Source organism: Scyliorhinus canicula, chromosome 4 (genome assembly GCF_902713615.1).
Source record: "Scyliorhinus canicula chromosome 4, sScyCan1.1, whole genome shotgun sequence".
Lineage (NCBI taxonomy): Eukaryota > Metazoa > Chordata > Chondrichthyes > Carcharhiniformes > Scyliorhinidae > Scyliorhinus > Scyliorhinus canicula.
In genome coordinates, this window is record NC_052149.1 from 40,386,847 (window position 1) to 40,401,671 (window position 14,825).

The 14,825-nt window shown below is 44.9% G+C and overlaps 1 protein-coding gene across 2 annotated transcripts in view; it reads right to left on the minus strand.

Annotated features, from left to right (window-relative positions):
* Nucleotides 1-6,695: 6,695 nt before the first annotated feature.
* zswim5 (zinc finger, SWIM-type containing 5) overlaps nucleotides 6,696-14,825 on the minus strand; it is a 272,952-nt gene continuing 264,822 nt past the window's right edge. For both annotated transcript variants that reach the window (XM_038794096.1, XM_038794097.1), the window contains 2 exons: nucleotides 10,372-10,453; nucleotides 6,696-9,335 (listed from right to left, as the gene is read on the minus strand). In XM_038794096.1, coding sequence (XP_038650024.1) covers nucleotides 8,473-9,335; nucleotides 10,372-10,453 — 945 coding nt within the window. In that variant the 3' untranslated portion in view covers nucleotides 6,696-8,472. The remainder of the gene's footprint in view (nucleotides 9,336-10,371; nucleotides 10,454-14,825) is intronic.

The following is a 14,825-nucleotide window of genomic DNA, read 5'->3' on the forward strand; positions in this document are numbered from 1 at the left end:
CTGATAAGTGCAAGGTGATTCATTTTGGTAGAAAAAATTTGAATGCGGAATACAGGTCAACGGCAGGGTTCTGAGGAATGTGGAGGAACAGAGAGATCTTGGGGTTCATGTCCACAGATCTCTGAAGGTTGCCACTCAAGTGGATAGAGCCATGTGTGCTAGCGTTTATTAACAGGGGGCTTGAGTTTAAGAGCCGCAGGGTTATGCTGCAACTGTACAGTACCCTGGTGAGACCACATTTGGAGTATTGTGTGCAGTTCTGGTCACCTCACTATAGAAAGGATGTGGAAGCATTGGAAAGGGTGCAAAGGAGATTTACCAGGATGCTGCCTGATTTGCAGGATAGGTCTTATGAGGAAAGCTTGAGGGAGCTAGGGCTTTTCTCTTTGGAGGGGAGGAGGATGAGAGGTGACTTATAGAGGTTTATAAGATGATGAGGGGGATAGATAGAGTGGATGTTCAAAGACTATTTCCTCGGGTGGATGTAGCTGTTACAAGGGGACATAGCTATAAGGTTCAGGGTGGGAGATATAGGAGGGATGTCTGAGGTAGGTTCTTTACTCAGAGTGGTTAGGGTGTGGAATGGACCGCCTGCTGTGATAGTGGAGTCGGACACTTTAGGAACTTTCAAGCGGTTATTGGATAGGCACATGGAGCACACCAGAATGGCAGGGAGTGGGATAGCTTGATCTTGGTTTCGGACAACACTCGGCACAACATCGAGGGCCGAAGGGCCTGTTCTGTGCTGTACTGTTCTACGTTCTAGAAATGAAAAATAAGTATTTTCTTACTGGTCAAATAATTTCTCACAACAGAATGCCCTGAATACAACAGACCATTTCTAGATTTGGTGGGAAGCTAGCTGCTTCAAGTCCAATTCGCTGATCCTCTAACAAGTGACTGGGTCGTGGATGAGAGCTTTATTTTGTTGTGTCCTTGTATTTTCCCTATGGCGTAACAACTCGCATTATCTTTGATCAAGAACTCACGGCAATGGAAGTGCAGAAAATAATTTACAGTCAGTGAAATTTCCTGCTAAGCTGTGCATGTCCATGCAGCAGCCTGGAAGGTACCTGCCCTCTTAGTTAAATATTCCACCTGAGCAAAGAAATTCTAAGGTACCCCGCTAGGAAAAACTAGCTTTGCACATCAACAAAACTTTACATGAACTTTGGTCATTAGATCATACAGGCACAAACGGTCCCAAATCTAAAACAGGGCAAGTGATTTTGTGCAGTACGTTATTTCATGATCACGTGTAGGGCAATTTTCTGCCAAGTACAACAGTTTTGCATAACAAGTCTTGGAAGAGTGAAAATGCTGGACAGAATTCTCCGACCGGGATGCCCAAATCGCTTTCCCCGATGGAATGGCGAATCGAGACTCGGAGAAAATAGGATCGATCCCGAAACTGAACGTGATGCCCCAACCACCGGAATTGAGGCCCATGCCGCACGCCAGTGGGAGCATGTAAATGAATGTGTCTTAATGACCTATTTGCATTTGTTTGGCGGGCCCGGCGCCCCATGCTCCGGTCCTCCGTGATTCTCCAGCCGTGCGGTTGAGAATCACGTAGGCACAAATCATTTGTGGCCTCTACCAGTGAAGCCTTGGCGTGGTGGACCTCGTAGAGGGACAAGGGGGTAACAAGGAGTTAGTCTCATTGACCCTGTCTGGACTGCTCTCTAGCTTCCAGATAGGAGTACTTAATCGGGGGGGAGGGTCCTTTTAGGCAGGGGTTCTTATTGGTCAAGAGGCTGGAGTCAGAGGAATTAGAGTGTTTTGGGTATGGGTTGTAGAACCACAGGGGGTTACAGAGATGGGGGAAGAAACAAATCGCCATGAAAGGATTTAAACAAGGATGAGAATTTTTAAATTGAGATCAGTCGACTGCAAGCAAAAACTGATCAGCGAAGCGAGGTGTGGTGAGCAAACTAAACTTGGTGTGGAATGATACAGGCATCAGAGTTTTGGATGAGTTTAAGTTTTGTTGGTGGGAGGCTGGCCAGGAAAGGATTGGAATAGAAGAGTCTGGAGATGGCAAAGGCATGGATGAGATTTTCAACAGAAGATAGAGGCAGTGGTGGGGGATAATGCAATGTCAGAGTTCAACATCTTTTTCATTGCAACGGCTTGGTTGCCAACTTTGGTACTTCAGCTGAATATTTCTTCCACATTTAAATTGTGCCAGAAAATGGAATTCAGCCTTTTCTGGCTCTTGGTCATTGTGTGTCAGTATTCACAATTATATTCCCCACATTTACTTTTTAGAAGCAGATCACGTATTTTCCACATCGAGCTGTCCAATTCTGACGTTATAATTAATGGCTCCAATCAGTCAGCCTACTGCACAAATCAAACATTTGGTGCTAGTGGCATAGATAGTACTGCCTTCTTACCTGACAGGCATTCAGTCATCCATTCGAAAGCTGGATCAGCAGACAACCCAATTAATCTGGATTCAATATCTACCCAAACCAAAGTCATCAAGCTTAACTAAGCCATTGTTAATTTAGCCCAAATAACGTTGGTCTGTTTCAAGAAAATTTGAAGTGTTAGGCAAGTTGATAAATGCAGCTAATAGATGAATATTTTCATGTCCGTTTATAGTGAATGAACTCATATTTTATCAGGGCAGCAGCTCACATATTAGAAAGGCAAAACCAGATTTTGTTTCTTTTGTAAAAAGAAAAAGAGCAGCTGCTATAGTTCTACAATCCCTTTGGTAAAAACAAACTTCCATCACAATTAGCCGAAGAGATTATGTAATATATTACTTCCATCAATTCAGTAGCCAATGCGATAGAGTTTGTATTTTGTATAAATTGGCAGCGCTGGTGCAAAGTAAACTCAAAATATGCCCATTTTGACAAGCAGCTTTTACCCCGAGTTACATATTGCTGAATGCAAAATGTGACATGAACGAGCGCCATTGGGCAGTGTTTTTAAACATACTTTTCAGCACCATTCACGACTCCTCAGATAATGAAGCAGTCCATGTCCAAATGAAACAAGACCTCAATACCCAGGCTTGGGCTGACAGGTGGCAAGCTACTTTCGCATCGCACAATTGCCAGGCAATGACCATCCCCTACAAGAGAGGATCTAACCACCACCCCATGACATTCAATGGCATTACCATCACTGAATCCCCCGCAATCAACATCCTGGGGGGGGGTTACCATTGATCAGAAACAGAACTGGACTTGCCATATTATAATGGCTACCAGGGCAGGGCAGGTCAAAGGCTAGCAATCCGATGGCGAGCAACTCACCTACTGACCCCCCCACCCCCCAAAGCCTGTCCACCATCTGCAGAACACAAGTCAGGAGTGTAATGGAATACTCTCCAACTGCCTGGATGAGTGCAGCTCCAACAACACTCAAGAAGCTTGACACCATCCAGGACAAAGCAGCCCACTTGATTGCTCCCCCTTCCACAAACATTCAAACCCCCCCACCACTGACAAACAGTGGCAGCTCTGTGTACCATCCATAAAATGCACAGCAGTAACTCACCAAGGTTCCTTAGGCAGCACCTTCCAAACCCACGACCATTATCATCTAGAAGGACAAAAGCAGCAGATACCTGGGAACCCTACCACCTGGAGGTTCCCCTCCCAAGTCATTCACCACCTCAACTTGGAAATATATCGCCGTTCCTTCACTGTCGCTGGGGCAACATCCTGGAACTCCCTGCCTAACAGCACAGTGGGTGTACCTACAATGCAAGGACTGCAGTGGTTGAAGAAGGCAACTCACCAGCACCTTCTGAAGGGCAACTAAGTATGGACAATAAATGTTGGCCTAACCAGCGACGCTCACATCCTGTAAATTAATCAAAAAAACTTTTATAAATCTTGATTTTAAAAATATTCCTCAATGATTAAAGAGTGATAACTTGTTAAAAGTTTGATTAATACAGCTAAAATGAGTTTATCACAAAAAATATGCATTTTAAAATCAATGTCAATCCACTGCCTTGAAAAATCAGCTAATAAATGGCCAAAAATTGCTTTAAAAAATATACAAAACTATTAGTCACTTCCTTGGTAAATTGTAAGAAATACTTTCAAAACATACCTAGAAGTGACCTTGGGCTGGGAAGACCCAGCTTAATTTTTGGATCCTCCTTGAAGGTCTGTAACCAATACAATCAGTGGAAACTTTGAAATAGTGATTAATACGCCTGCAGGGCATGGGCCAGTTTTGTAGATTGGGTCAGCTTCCAGTGCAATGTTTTTAAAACTAGCAGAAACTCAAGTTGAACACTGAACACAAAAGTCTGCTTTAACTTTTGCAATCTTTTACATAGAACATAGAACAGTACAGCACAGAACAGGCCCTTCGGCCCTCGATATTGTGCCGAGCAATGATCACCCTACTCAAACCCACGTATCCACCCTATACCCGTAACCCAACAACCCCCCCCCCCCCCCCCACCCCCTTAACCTTACTTTTTCGGACACTACGGGCAATTTAGCATGGCCAATCCACCTAACCCGCACATCTTTAGACTGTGGGAGGAAACCGGAGTACCCGGAGGAAACCCACGCACACACGGGGAGGACGTGCAGACTGTGACCCAGCCGGGAATCGAACCTGGGACCTTTTGTGTCAGTTACATCTGTTTTGGCCGCATTGTGCCCATATAACCAGCAGAATCAAGCAGAAACACCAACGAAGCCAATATAGTCTTCCAAAGATTACTACAAATGACTTTCAGATATGGATTTTCTATTTGACTCATAGGTATAAAATTTGCAATTGCACTGCTTAAGATGGGTCAAAGGTGTAGGTGTTAGGAGCAGGGGTGTGATTTCATTATCATTGGGAACTCTGACCCATTGGGCTTGGGGTGGGTGGCCCTGATCAAAGAGGTTTGATATCGGGGGCACTGGGATTAGGATTTTGCAGTACTTTTGAGAGGTCCCAGATCTAGAAGCACTGCAGGGGAACATCGTGTAGAGGGTATTATGAGCACTGAGAGAAATCCTGGAGTCCGATAGTGGTTATTAAAACACCTGGGGAAGACTGTCCTAGAGGACCGGAGAGGTGGCTATGGGGGAAATTGCAGGACATGATCTAGAGAATCAGACTCAAAGTTCACTTGGTCCCTTTAGAACATCAAGTACTGCCACAGTGCTCTCCTCGCAGGCTCCTCCCCTAACCCACCTGTAGCTTTCTTTTGAGCCACCAGCATTTTATCTGCTGCCATTAGGCGCCTTCCTTAATTCAGCAATAATCTTTGTGCCTCTTTGATGAAGCTAATTTTCCATATACTAATAAAAAGATCTTGAAACATGCTGAAAAGTACATTGTTTTGGCAGACGCCTTTTTTCTATGAAAAAAATACCTTTAAATCCCCAAAAATGGTTTGCCTACTTTCTCAGATTTTCAAAACATTGGATTTCGAGCAGAAACGGAGAGAGCCGGGCTTTCCATGGTCTTCATTGACAGGGTCTACTCGAGTGGAACTAAGTAATTCAAATTCCTTTTCAGCTAGTTTTATATATCCTAGAAAAATCTCAACATTTCCACATTGATAAAGAAATCCATTCTGGATGAACAATCTTTGTTAGTCTTTTAGAAGTCAATAAAATAAGTAATGTGCTGTTAATTATAGGTTTGTTCGTCTGATCATAGAAGAAAAGGAACTGCCGGTGTTATTATTTAACACATATGAATTTAATAAGTGTCTTGAAATGCTGAAATAACTAAATTACCTGTGTTTCAAAGTCTTTTATGGAAAGAGCAAAGAAGTGCAGAAAGATGAGGGCTACAGCTTTATGCATTAACTTCTGAGAAATCGATTGAACAATATCAAGCACATACTTCAAATACATTTACTGAACAATATCAAGCACATACTTCAAATACATTTAAATGGGATATTACCTAGGGGAGCCCCCTTTTGCTGGCTCACCCCACTGCTATTAAATTGGCTTGAGGCCAGGATCCTGTCCCCCATCTTGGACGAATTTCCACCTCCAAGTGCTGCCAGGCAATCAAATGGCCAGCAGTTCTCCAGTCCCACCTCTCAGGGGCTACAAAATCTAAGCTTTTAGCATCTAACCGTATTTTCGTTATGTGGCTGTGTCTACTTAGTTTTATGATGCTCCTGTGAAGCCTCTTGGAATGTTTCATAACGTTAAAGCACTATGCAAATAGAAGTTGTATTTACATATAACTTCCAGTTTATATAATATAAATTATATATATAATATAAATTATATATAAATAATATAAATATAACTTCCAGTTTCAGATAACCTAATTATTCAAAATATGAAAGCAGAGCTTGTGTCAATACATTCCCATATTCACGCGAAATGAACTATTTTACATGCATCAGAATCAGATAAGGAACCTGCACCTTCTGCCAACACAAGCCATGAAGTTAACTCTTGGGCACCTTGGACCCGAGTGTGCTGGCTGGAGCATTTTGTTTTGATACTAGAACAAAATATTGCATATGCTGAAAATCTGAAATATAAATAAGCAACGCTGGAAATACTAAGCACGTCTGTGGGGAAAGAAACAGAGTTAATGTATCACAATGATGATCCTTCATGGTAGTCTTCTCTCCTGGAAACATCTTTTACATGCATCGCAGCTGGACTTGGGGGTAGGGCAAAGAAAGATATCAAAACTGTTACAGTGCAGCTAAATAATCCCCAGACAGACACACTGAAAAAGGTTAGAATTGTACTTGTGTTCCACACTTTATTCATTAAAAAAAGCACTGAAATTTTTGACACAGTTATATAAAATGGTAGTAGCATTACATAAATAGTATTAAATTTTGTATTTTTTGTCTTTTTAAACATCAGAGCAAGAGGTTACACAAAAAAATGAATCGTTGATGAAAGTAGATACTTTTGTGGCAACAAATACTGAATTAAGCTTTCAGTAGCGCAGAGAGAGGCGACATTTACTAAACACTTTTTTTCATATCTCAACAGTAGGTACATCTAGTCAACGTTCTCTATCAGCGCATTTTTCCCCTAAAACTATGACAAACGGACACTGGTACAGTTAACACAAAGACATTCAAAAAAAGTTTTTTTTTTGCAATGCAACCGGACCAACAAGATTTACACTTTTTTTCCCCAAAACCGTTCACAGGAAGCAGCTATCTGTAAAAAGAAAAACATTGGACGCAGGAACGTAACAGAAGAAAAACTAAAACACTTTCTTTCTTGAATGAATGACAGTGGAAAGGCAACAGCTTTGTAAGTTGAAACACTTTTTAAATAATTTCTGTTTTTTTAATTGTTATTTATCTGTGCGGTATTTAGAACATGGTGGAGGTGTTATTAAGAATTGTGATTTATTTAATGACAAGAGGTTGCACACGCAAGATCTAACGAAGGAAGCGGAGTGCTACCAGCTCATTCACTTCACAGACACCCGCGACTTTTCATTTTTTAAATAATTGTTCGAACCACAAAATACTGTCCTGACAGAGGTACATGTGGCAGGTTAATTAATACCCTTGTGTACTTTCATAAAGTACCAAGCCCAAATTCTTCACCCATCTGCACCTGACCATCAACTCTTAAAAATAAAACTCATTAAAAAAAATAACCCCAATTCACCCTTGGGATCTACTTCAGACCCAGTGGACAGTATGCAAGTAGCTCTGCATAGAGATGCCATCTCCTTCACTCGTTCGCATACAAACGCACAATGCATGGGGAGGGGGGTGGGGGTTAACCTGAGAAATGTGCTCTGCAGTCTCCCTCCTGTTAAAACATTTCCAGCCCACAGTGAATTTCAAGTATCCCATTAATGACATAGAATATTAATTATAAATTAATATACTTTACAATTCTTTCAATAATTGACACATATAATATAATATTTACAGTTTTCAATAAATGCTTTTGCTACTTTTGTTTTAGCATCCCTGAGAATGGTCTCTTCTTTAAGTACCTTCACACACACAAAAACACATGGCATATGGTCACATGTGAGTAAGCCATCTCACTAAACTATTTTGGTGGTGCGTGAGGTTTAGTGTTGCTTTGCTTGTACATTTCTTTTAAAGAATGTGTACTCTTCCTTTTGCTTTAAAACCTGGTCACTCATGGAGATTAAAGCTGACTATGGGAGACAGCAAGATAGAGATAATCAGAGAGAGAGAGAAAGAGTGAGAGGGAGAGAGAGAAAGAGAACAAGTGAGAGATAGAGGTATTTGCCTTTTGTGACAGAATTTGGTATAATGGGTACACTTGTAAAGTGTAAGAAACTTTGTATAACTTTCTTTTCCATAATCCTTGAGTTTTATATGCGAGAACAATTATTTTTGTGGCTACTGAAATTATTGAACAATGTATAAATTGGTTAATGCTCAAATAAATGTTGACTGGCTCCACTGGTTGTGCCAAGACACTGAGTACCACTCCTATGAGACAAGATCACAGTTGAACAAAAAAAAGGAACCAATAAAAGTTTATAAATAGTGCATCAGCCAAAGCGTTCTCGGACAAGCATCATTAGCTTTTTCTTTCCCTTATAAATTTGTTTTAGGTTATCTATGAACTGCGCAAATTGTATATGTCCATCCTGTGCCATCAGAAACGTCTCTCTGGCTTTGCTGAGAAATTCTATAAACTCCCCATAATGGCGAGGGCTGATGTGTGTTAGACGAGAGTGGGTGGTGTTGATGTAAGCACCAATTGTGGCATCCAACAGCTGGCGGAGTGGAGCTTTGTCAGTCGACATTAGTTTACCAGAATTTCGCCGGCCAGGAATGCCTGCCAGTCCAGGGGCTGTCATTGTGCACCTGCGCAGAATGTCCGATAACACTGTGGCACATTGTACGCTCTTAACCACCAGAGGGATAATGGCAGCTAGTTCATTTTTTCCCAAGGAGTGGCTCAATGCACATGCCCAAAGAACGTCATTGATAGCTGGATGGGTGTCTTGGTTGTAGGCTAAGTTGAGGTGGGTCATGGCGAGGCTTGCAAGTTTGAAGGCCCGCAACGGGTACCCTCTATGCTCCATATACCGAGCTATGGTAAACAATTGGGAGTAGGTCATACCCGTAGAAGCTGCATCGATAACAATTTGGTAGGCCGTCTCAAAGGCAATATGGTCTTTTTCACATAGAGTTAATGCAGACAGCGCACAATTCTGAGGATCCTTCATGGCACACTGAAGAGCAAGGGTCCGTGCACAGCTCGCCAATTCCTCCCGCTGTGTGTAGTCCAGGTTCAGCCGAAGAATGGTGTTGTGTGATGTGACTGTGGCTGCCACAATGCTAGTCGCTTCAGTTGGAGTGAAGAGTGTGTACCAGCTCTGCAGGATGCTGACCAAAGCGCGCACGCCTACAAGGAAAGAGGAGAGGAGAAAGAGAATAACGTGTAAGTGAGCTATTCCACATTTCAGATTGTGGGCAAGACTGAATTTTTTCCCCTTTGTGTAACTAGATTCATCTGATCGGGTTCCTGCCTTAATAGGCAACAAGAGAAACATGGAAAAGGATGGATGACTATAGTTAAATCATAGGAAATATATTGTTTCATAATGTTAATGATCACATATTAGGCTTTCTCAGTTGCCCCTGTTCTGTTTTGCTTTAGAATTGCTACGGAGAGATTGTCTGCTGGTGTCCTTTTTGTGGAAGTCTCATCTTTTGGTGAGTAGATTGCGGAACAGCATTTGGAGAAGAAATATAATGTTGCTGCAGCAAAACATCATGCTGCAATGAGCAGGGAGAGGAGAGGGAAGGGAGTTCCCTTGGTTTGCTGTTGCAGTCTGTTTCTCAAAACAACACCAGGGACGACAGAGACCTCTGTATATCTACTAATTTCTTGGGAGTAACAATTAAAATGAGACACATTTTTAAGAATAAAAATAATTAATGATCTAGCAACACTAAATAAATGACACTGCCCCTCTGGAGGTACAAAGGATTTACATTGATATCACTTGAAATTTTCTATTTTTCATATTCCTTGTAAATATTATTGCTGAAACAGTGAATACTGACAACATTGGTCAAGAGTGTGGACTAAGGGTGAACTTGTCTTGGTGGAGCTTTTGAATCTAAGCTGAAATAAGAACACTGAATTCACAATATGGAAATAGCTGGTACCATGAGTGTACTCTGCAAGTCATGCAATGTCAGCTGGAAAAGTTTAATTTGTGACACAGACAGGGATAAACCAGAAATGGTTAGCGTGAATTAATTAGCAAATCTATCCAATGGAAATCCAAGCAGAGTTAGCTCAATGTGTTCCAGTTTCTTGCATTTCGTTAGATACCGTTGACACTCAGGATAAGCTTAAAATTAATTTTGATTTGACAACATATTTTAATGCATGTTCTAAAAGATCTATTGCAACAATCATAGTTGCATACCGACTTCTGTCGCACAGGTCACCAGCCAGCGCACCATTTCCCTGCGCCTCCAATTGAGGGTCGACAAGGTCATCCGCATCACCTGCAGGAAAACCAGATGAATTGGATTATTTTCCCATCTCCCTGAATCCCAAACATTGTTCTCAACACTAGATTAAAGGTGGCAACATGTCTCACAATTTCAACACGCTTGTGCAGCAATAGCAAAAACACAGTTTAAATCTCTCATCACTGGATAACTGAGGGAGAAGAACAGAATGCAATTGCTTGCAATCTGCTCCAATTATTGGGGAACAGTAGAATGTTTGTGTATCCTCCAGCTCCTTGAACTGAAGGATAATAATGCACTCAAGTCAATGGAGCATCTAAATAATGTGGAGTGCATTTTATGGATTCTAAGGTGATATATTGATTATAAAATTGATGTGCACAAGAAATGCTGAAATGCTACATTCTCAAAGAAATTGCCCAGACCTGCTGTCCTTCAGATGGTCGTATCCAGCAGTACCTTGGAAGATGTACTGGGGTCCCTCAGATGCCCCCATGTCAGCACTGCACAGGAATTGTCCAGAAAGTTTCAATTTTAATTGGGTAATTTTCTTGCATCTGAGACCCTTCTAAACTCGAATTTAAAGTTGGAGACTTCAGATCGTTCCGAATTACATTGCTAAATAGTTACTCAGGAAAAGTTAGGACTAAAACTAGTTCTAACTCCTTGCTAACTGTACTAATTACACCCCAACCAGCCCAATTATCCCAATCTCCAGCTGACCAACCCTTGCCCCCAGACCAGATCCCCCTGGCTACCTGCCCATCCTCTCATCTTACAGCTACTCCCTCACCCCCAACTACCTACATGAAGCCCCGCCCCAACCCCTGATACACTCTTTGACCAGCCCCCACAAACCATCCAAACACCCACCCACCCCACAATTACCTCCATGACAATCATACTACCCCTTAATCATTCCCCACTGATCCATCCTCCTCCCTCACCCATTTATCTGACAGAATTACCTTTTCTCCATGGCCTGTCAAAGTGGCTGGACATTTAAAGCTACCAGCATGTGGCAGCTGGTGTTGTGAAAAGGGGCGTGGTTTCCCCTCCCCCAATGCTCCCACACTACACTAAAGGTGATGTGACCATCAATTCACTTGCGATACGATAGGAAGTAAACTGTGGCTTTAATAGACTTACAACTGAGCCTGCCTGCGGCCAGAAGAACTGAGGGCAGACTCGCAAGGCTGCAGCATTTTATACTTCCGGTAGTGGGAGGGTCCATGGGCGGAGCCAAAGGTGGAGCCCTGTACAAGCACCTCATCTCCCCCTGTGGGTAGAGCCGCGCAACGGCTCACAGACAGAGTCCACAAGGACACAATACAATACAGTGTGAATTACATGATGTACATTCACCACATTCACCCCCTGTAAAAAATCAAGTCCGGCGGGGGCGACGGGTCTACAGGTTGAGCCGGTCCAGTGGCTGAGTCGTCCTTTGGGATCGGCGGAGCACTGGGGTTGCAGCCTCTTCGGATGGCTGAGTGGTGACGGGCGGTGTGGATCTGAGGGTGGACTCCGGTGGTTCATTCAGAGCTTCGTTCCTGACCGGTGCGACGGGCGAAGGGGGGGGCACAGGAAACCTGTAGGCATGGGGGCGCAGGGCACGGGGGGTCGGGTGGGGTGTAGTGTGAGGGGTACCTCGGCGGTGGTGGTGGATCCTGCAGGCGTCAGGTCCCGGAGGGAAACGGTGTCCTGACGGCCGTTGGGGTGTTCTATAAAGGCGTAGTGTGGATTCGAGTGTAGCAGTAGTACCCTTTCTACTAGTTGGTCCGTTTTATGTGTCCGGACGTGCTTCCGGAGGAGAACTGGGCCCGGTGTCCTCCACCAAGAAGGGAGTGAAGGGAAAACAAATAGTCGCAGTGAGGGGTCTGGTTAGTGGCAGTGCACAGGAGGGACCTAATTGCATGGAGCGCGTCAGAGAGGACCTCCTGCCAGTGGGAGGTTGGGAGATTCCTGGACCGTAGGGTCAGTAGGATCGTCTTTCAGATCGTCGTGTTCTCCCTCTCCACCTGCCCGTTCCCACTGGGGTTATAGCTGCTAGTCCTGCTCGAGGCTCATCGCTCATGAAGGACAAACCCCTGTCGCTGTGTACGTAGCTGGGGAAGCCGAACAGGGTGAAGACACTGTGCAGGGCTCTGATGACTGTGTGGGAGGTCATATCGGGGCATGGGATAGCAAACGGAAAGCGGGAGAATTCGTCTATGACGTTGAGGAAGTACACATTTCGATTGGTTGAGGGGAGTGGCCCTTTGAAATCGATGCTCAGGCGTTCAAAGGGCCAGGAAGCCTTTACCAGGTGGGCCTTGTCTGGTCTATAGAAGTGCGGTTTGCACTCCGCGCAGATCGGGCAATCCCTGGTAATGGCTTTTACCTCCTCGGTGGAGAAGCAGGTTTGATGGGCCAAATGACCTACTCCTGCTCTGATATTCTATGTTTCTATTTGCAGAGGAAGGGCAGGGGGTTGGGGGAAGTTTCGGGTGAGAGAGTGAGATTGCAGGAGAAGGAAGGAAGAACAAAACCTGAAAATATAAGCACTTTGCATAGTACAGACATTATTGGACTGAATCTTCCATGGAGTGGCAATCCACTCCTCTCTTATTTTCCTACCTTAGAACATAACTCCATGTTTCTCACCCAGACCTCCAATCACAGTCTGCTGAGAAATGTGGAACTTGGCTGCGCCTGGAGCCCTTTTGTGGTGAATGTACATCATGTAATTCACACTGTATATTGTGTCGTTGTGGGCTCTGTCTGTGAGCCGTTGTGCGGCTCTACCCACAGGGGGAGATGAGGAGCTTGTACAGGGCTCTGCCCATGGCCCCTCCCACTACCAGATGTGCTGCAGCCTTGTGAGTCTGCCCTCAGTTCTTCTGGTCACAGGCAGGCTCAGTTGTAAGTCTATTAAAGCCACAGTTTACTTCCTATCGTGTCTCAAGTGAATTGATGGTCACATCAATTTAATAGACTTAAGAAAACCACAATGGCTTGGGCTTCTTTTTCGGCTGAGGAGCAGAGAGGGTTCGGGAGAAGAAAGCTACTAGTCTCCCTGCCTGGTTCAGAGTGGCAGCGAGAGCGACTTCTGAGGCATCGCTCTCCACCTGAAAGGGAACGGATTCATTCACCGCCCGCATGGCGGCTTTGGCGATGTCCTCCTTGATGCAGTTGAAGGCCTGGCGGGCCTCTGCTGACAGTGGGAAGAGACACTGGTCTTAAATAGTGGACGGGCTTTATCCGCATACTGGGGGGACCCACTGGGCGTAATAGGATAAAGAACCCCAGGCACCTCGAGGGCCCTGGGACAATGAGGGAGAGGGAGTTGTAAGAGGGCATACGTTCAGGGTCGGGGCCCTGGACTCCGTTTTCCACGACATAGCCGAGGATGGCTAGTCTGGTAGTGCGGAAAACGCATTTCTCCTTATTGTAGGTGAGATTGAGTTTCTGGGCGGTTTGGAGAAATCGGTGGAGGTTGGCATCATGGTCCTGCTGGTCATGGCCGCAGATGGTGACATTATCCAGGTACGGAAACGTGGCCCGCAGCCCGTACTGGTCCACCATTCGGTCCATCGCTCGTTGGAACACTGAAACCCCATTCGTGACGCCAAAGGGGACCCGGAGGAAATGGAAGAGGCGGCCATCTGCCTCGAACGCGTGTAGTGGCGGTCCTTCGGGCGGATTGGGAGCTGGTGGTATGCAGACTTCAGATCCACCGTGGAGAAGATGCGGTTCTGGGCGATCTGGTTGACCATGTCTGCATTTCTGGGGAGGGGGTACGCATCGAGGTGCGTGAACCGGTTAATGGTTTGGCTGTAATCAACCACCATCCGGAACTTTTCCCCGGTCTTGACGACCACCACCTGAGCTCTCCAGGGGCTATTACTGGCCTCTATGACTCCCTCACGTAGGAGCCGCTGGACTTTGGCTCTAATGAATACCCTGTCCTGCAGGCTATACCGCCTGCTGCAAGTGGCTACTGGTTTACAGTTAGCCGTTAGGTTAGCGAAGTGTGGAGGAGGGGGTCGATGTTTAGTTGCTAAGCTGCATATAGTGAGAGGAGGTAGGGGTCCGCCGAAGCTGAGTTTGAGGCTTCTAAGATTGCACTGAAAATCGAGCCCGAGTAAGAGTGGGGCGCAGAGGTCTGGGATTACGTACAGCTGGAAATTAGAGTAGCTGGCGCCCTGTATCATTAGGGTCGCAACGGTGCGCCCTTGTATTTGGACCGAGTGCGAACCCGAGGCCAGGGAGATAGTTGCCGTGCAGGGAAGATAGGGAGCGAACAGCGTCTTACCAGGTCTGGATGCACGAAGCTCTCGGTGCTCCGGAGTCGAAGAGGCACGGTGTCTTGTATCCGTTGACCTGAACGGACACCATCGAGCTCCTGAGGTGCTTCGGACGC